Raw genomic sequence first — 5,193 nt, forward strand, 5'->3', positions numbered from 1 at the left:
CATCCATGTCTCTGCATACTTCTATCTTTTTCTGTAAACACACTGCTGAAGGCTGCAGTTAGTAGCAAAACATCTATTTGGCACACTGAGTTCATTGTGCCAGCGTCACCTCCAGGAGCTGGCACCCTATTATCAGGCTGGCGACTGAGCAGGAACTTCTTAACCTGGGCAAACTCAGAAGAATGACTACCAACCCAGAGAGCCAAAGTGTCCACCTTCTTACTTTTTTGGGTGGGCCGTGTAAGAGTGTGTTGCATCTCTTCCATACTGTTGGGTTCATAGCCATCCTTGCAGGCAGCAGTGCAGAATCCTCTTGAATCTGATCCACCCCTTTGGTTGTACATTGAGTCATTGCAGTCTATGATGCGCATGTGTCAGAGTTTTGTTTGTTGGCCAGAAAGCTTTGTCACAATTGTATGGCTTTGTCATATTATATTTGACCAACTATGTGATCATCTGAATATTAATACTGAATAAGATAAATTTCAGTCTGGCTATTGGCCCAACCATAGCACTGAAACCACTTTATTAAAGGCAGCAAATAACCTGAGATTTTCAAATGATTGAAACAATGGAGCTGTCCTCTTTTTGTTAGATTTAAATTCTGCTTTTGATAGTATTGATCATAGCATTCTAATCAATCGACTTGAGAAATAGGCTGGTCTCTCAGGCACAGTGCTGGACTAGTTTTGTTAATACCAGTCTATTGCTACATAAATAAAGCTATTATTATTAATATTATCTTCAATTTCTGCAAATCCCATTCCTACTGTCAGTGGCATAAACCTACTGTTCATACAAGGGTTGTCAAAGTCACCTGTCCTCAGGCGTTCAGGCCCCAGACAGGCAAGGCACTAGTCATGGCCATCCTCCATGTGGAGGGGGGCCATACAGGAGTTAAAAGCACGCATGTGCTATATACACTGCAAGTCAGAATCCATGGAAACACTGTGCTAATGTCCTACACACAACCTAGGCTGAGGCTAGGTGCCTCAAACACTCACACAAATACACAAAAAAAAGGCTATCTTGCAGAAGCAGTCCTCTCTTGCCCACGGCACCAAAAGTGCTAGGTACGGCACTGTTGACAAACTAAATTGACTTACTCTCAGCTTCTTTATTGCAAAAACATGGAGGTAGCAAATTTGTGTGATGATGTTGGGGTTTTGTACTGAGGCAGGTGACTTTGTGGGTATAACCACTTAACCTGCATATATGTGACATAGAAACACCCAGTGCTAAAGCATCACTGTCAGGAGGTCAGGAAGAATGTAATAATATATTCTGTATAGTCTCTTTATTAAACTGTTTTAGTACACAGCCTTTGTCAGGGTTTTTAGAGCAGATTTGTATGGCATATTGTCACCAAGTTATTTTATACAACAGACAGTTATTTTATGACAGTGGAAATGTTGTTCATGAATTTGGGTTACTGAATTCAACAATCTTATATTAGCTAAAATAATCTGAACATGTATGAGCATTATCATGACTCATTTATTCTGAGTATGTGGACCAACCCACATGAAAAATGAATTGTTTTCCCTTCATGCTGTTGAAGTTGCCTGCCTGGTTGTTGAACATGATCAATAAATTTGACTGATTATTTTAGTTACTACTTTGGCTTGTGAAAGGATTAATGCTGGGGGTGCTTCATAGTAAAGAACTGATTTTGTGTCAAACATATACTTTAATATCAAACCCTGTTGTGTTCTTATTATGGTCACAGTGTATTTATGTAATTGTGCATTTGTATAAACAAAACAAGACAAAATGTAAAATGTATGTACAAATGTATCGTGGAAGAACTAGTGCAAATGTGGTTTCACAGGTTTACCCTTTAAACTTGTATTTGTGAATTAATGAAGGAAGATTAATACTATAATTCTGTAATTTGTACAGATTAGTGATTGGTAATGCAGATTTGAAGATACTGCTTTTCCATCCATTACTTTTTTAAAATTCAGTTGTTTTCTCTGACTTTAGGTTGTGCACATTCAGTGTAGAGACAACTTAAATAATTTCCACATCAGAGGGAGAGAATAGTTTTAGTCTCTCTGTCACAGTCTGTCTCTACACTATGTTAGCCTCAGAGGAGCCAGGCTTCAGTATCTGAAGGGTTAAAATGTGTTTAATAGCTTTCCTGAACCAAGGATAGAAAAAGACATAGATCACAGGGTTTAGACAGGAATTAAAATACACCAGCCAAAGTTCAATCATTCCAGATGACGCCCCAGCCAAGTTGTTCTCAGCTGCAACAGTGAAACAATAATATGGACAGCTGCACACAATAAACGCAACTACAACAATACCAAGAGTCCTGGCTGCTTTCATCTCAGATTTCTTGGCAGTTATTGGCTTTGAACACTGAAGTGTATCAGCTGCAGTTTGGGAACGCATGGCACGAGCCTGAGTCACAGCCACCACAAACACTCTCATATACAAAATTATGATGACAAGAAAGGGGCCCAAAAAGGTCACAACAAGGTCAACAGCTCCATCAATATAATTAACTACAATTACACACTCTCCATAACAGGAGTTATACCTGCCTGGCTGTTTCAATAAATCCCTCAGCATCCAACTGCTGTGAACAGCAGAAAATATCCAACACAGACAAATGCAGAGTTGAACTCTTTTCACAGTGACTTTGGTGGAGTAAAACATGGGGTCACAAATAGCAATGTAGCGGTCAACCGATATGAGAACCATGTTTCCTACTGATGCACTGACAGCAAAGAAAGATGAAAAGTCATACACAACACACATTATGTCACCCAGAATCCAACAACCTCTATAGATGATGATTTCAGCTGGCATTAGCACCAAACCGACAAGGAAGTCTGCAACAGCCAGAGACAGGAGGATGAAGTTGGTGGTGGTGTGAAGCTGCCTGAAACGGGAAAACAACAACAGTGAATATACTTTAATATGTATGTGTAGAAATAAGTGTTATTAGCAGTTATGATACTAGGAGTTTGAATTGTCCTATAACAATGAGGCCTAAATATAACACAATAGTGTAGATGTAAACACATTTGCAAATAACCAGTATGCAGTAATGAAAGGCCTAAACAAGAGAACATTACTGTTATGCACTACTTATGAACATGAGGAGAAGGTTAGTGGATGTGCAGCAGCCTGAAATGTGTGAAATCATCACTAATTGTTTCAGTAACATGTCTCAACAGCACCATAATCAAAGTTATCATCAGCTTAAATGTGACATCATGCTGCAGAGCTCAAAGCCATTTCTTCATGTAACTGTAACCAAAGAATAAACACTTTGTAAGCCAAGCAGAAAAGTGTATCTCTGCCTGAAGTGGGAGATAGAGGTGATGACCAGCAGGTTAAGAACCATAGTGAGCATAGTGATGCAGGAAAGCACACTGAGAGTGACTGTGGCCTCTAAGTGAGGGCGACTCGTCTTCCTGCAGGAGGTGTTGACTTGGGGAAAGCAGAGTTCAGCCTCCTCCATGGCCACTGACAGGGCTTTGATCAGAAAGCTGCCAGAGCTCAGCAGGTTCTCCTGTCTCACTGATGTGCAGCTGATTTGTCTCTTTTCTCACATCCCATATGCTAATTCCATCTATTTCTGCTGATGTGTCAAAAACCTGAGTGTGAGTTGCCACACAACCTTGCATTCAAAACTATGTTATCAAAAAATAAAAACAGTGAAACAAACCACACATAACACATGGTCAGGTTTCAAACAATTAAATGAAATTACCAGCTTTTTATGTCCCAACAGCCAATGTTTGTCTAGCTACCTTATCTTCAGATGTCCCCACAGTACATGAATGCACCCCAGCACAACTAGAGCTGCTAATACGCATAGTGAGTCATCAGTCGATTGTTTAAAACACATAGAATAAAGCAGACAACACACACCAGTGTGCTCAGAGTTTTTGTAATTTCTTTCAAATAGTTTTATTTAGTGATACAATTCATTTTTTTTCCAGCTTGTTCTCAATCGAGTTCGTCATGTTGCCTCTGCTTTTGTCAGTGATTTGACTAGTCCATACCCACTGAGTGCACAGCTGCCCACATACAGTTTCACATGGTGTGTGTTTGGGATACAGGTCATAGGAAATTGCAGATTAAATAGTCAAGTGAACCCATTAAGAAGAGCAATGTATTCAGAGAGAGTGTTTGTGAATTTGATAGTATGATTGCTTTATTGAAAGTACAGTAGTACCATTGGCATTAGTGGGATGGTTAGTGGGCTAAAACTGTACATTAGAAGTTGAGGTAGCACGTTGAAAGGCAGATAGTTAAAGTGTTTATATGTTGTATTGACTTAAAAGTGGGGCGCACTGGTAGTTCACATGGGAAAGGTGCAGCTAGCCCTTGTTGCAGCGGTGGGGGTTGGAATCCGGCCTTTGTTCTTTGCTGCATGTCTTTCTTGCTCTCTCTCTCCCATCCTTCCTGTCATGCTTCACTGTCCTGTCAAAAGCTTGAGGCATCCTGTTCTACATATCTACCAAGTTTAGTAAAAATCCATATGGCGGTTAGGCCTAGATAAGAAATGAGCTCTCTAGCGCCCCCATTTTGTTTGATGGGGTCAATAATGGAGGGGTCCCCTCAGATTATGTGTGGTCATATGCCTACAAAGTTGCGTGGTGATGGGTGAAACCCTTGAGATGTTATACACCTTTATGTGATGAGCCACGCCCTCCGCAATATTCATTGCCTTATAGAAGCTCAGTTTTAGTAAGTTTTCCAACTTTTGCCAAGAGGGAACTTTAGATATTGGTCCCTAGATTATGTTCACCCAGTTTCATGCAGATCGCTCAAACTTCCTAGGAAGAGATCCATTTGAAGTGTTTTTCAAAAAATTCAAAATGGCGGAAAATCTATATAAGCGGAAGTTATGGGTTCTTGAGGCAGATTTATTCCTCGTGAGGAGAGGCATCTCTGTGCAAAGTTTCATGTCTCTACGACATACGGGGCATGAGATATGTCCATTCAAAATTTGCAATTTCAATCAGTTGCTACAGCGCCCCCCTTTGGCCAATTGATGCAATATTGCTTCATTTGCACGCTCCCATGACCCTCTACCACTGTGCCAAATTTCATATGGATTGACCAAGTCAGTGAGGAGAAAAACGTGGAACAGACACACAGACAGACACACCCACACCCACAGATAGAGTTTTCGTCATTATATAGTAAGATAAGATGTACAAAGAC

The 5,193-nt window shown here is 40.4% G+C and overlaps 1 protein-coding gene across 1 annotated transcript; it reads right to left on the bottom strand.

The window, feature by feature from the left end:
- Positions 1 to 2,073: 2,073 nt before the first annotated feature.
- LOC126393400 (trace amine-associated receptor 8a-like) lies at positions 2,074 to 3,478 on the bottom strand. Its single transcript, XM_050049552.1, has 2 exons — positions 3,318 to 3,478; positions 2,074 to 2,893 (listed from the first exon to the last, which is right to left on the bottom strand). The coding sequence occupies exons 1-2, from the start codon at positions 3,476 to 3,478 to the stop codon at positions 2,074 to 2,076; spliced, it is 981 nt and encodes a 326-aa protein (XP_049905509.1).
- Positions 3,479 to 5,193: the final 1,715 nt, after the last annotated feature.

The sequence above is a fragment of the Epinephelus moara genome, chromosome 7 (genome assembly GCF_006386435.1).
Source record: "Epinephelus moara isolate mb chromosome 7, YSFRI_EMoa_1.0, whole genome shotgun sequence".
NCBI classification, from domain to species: domain Eukaryota; kingdom Metazoa; phylum Chordata; class Actinopteri; order Perciformes; family Serranidae; genus Epinephelus; species Epinephelus moara.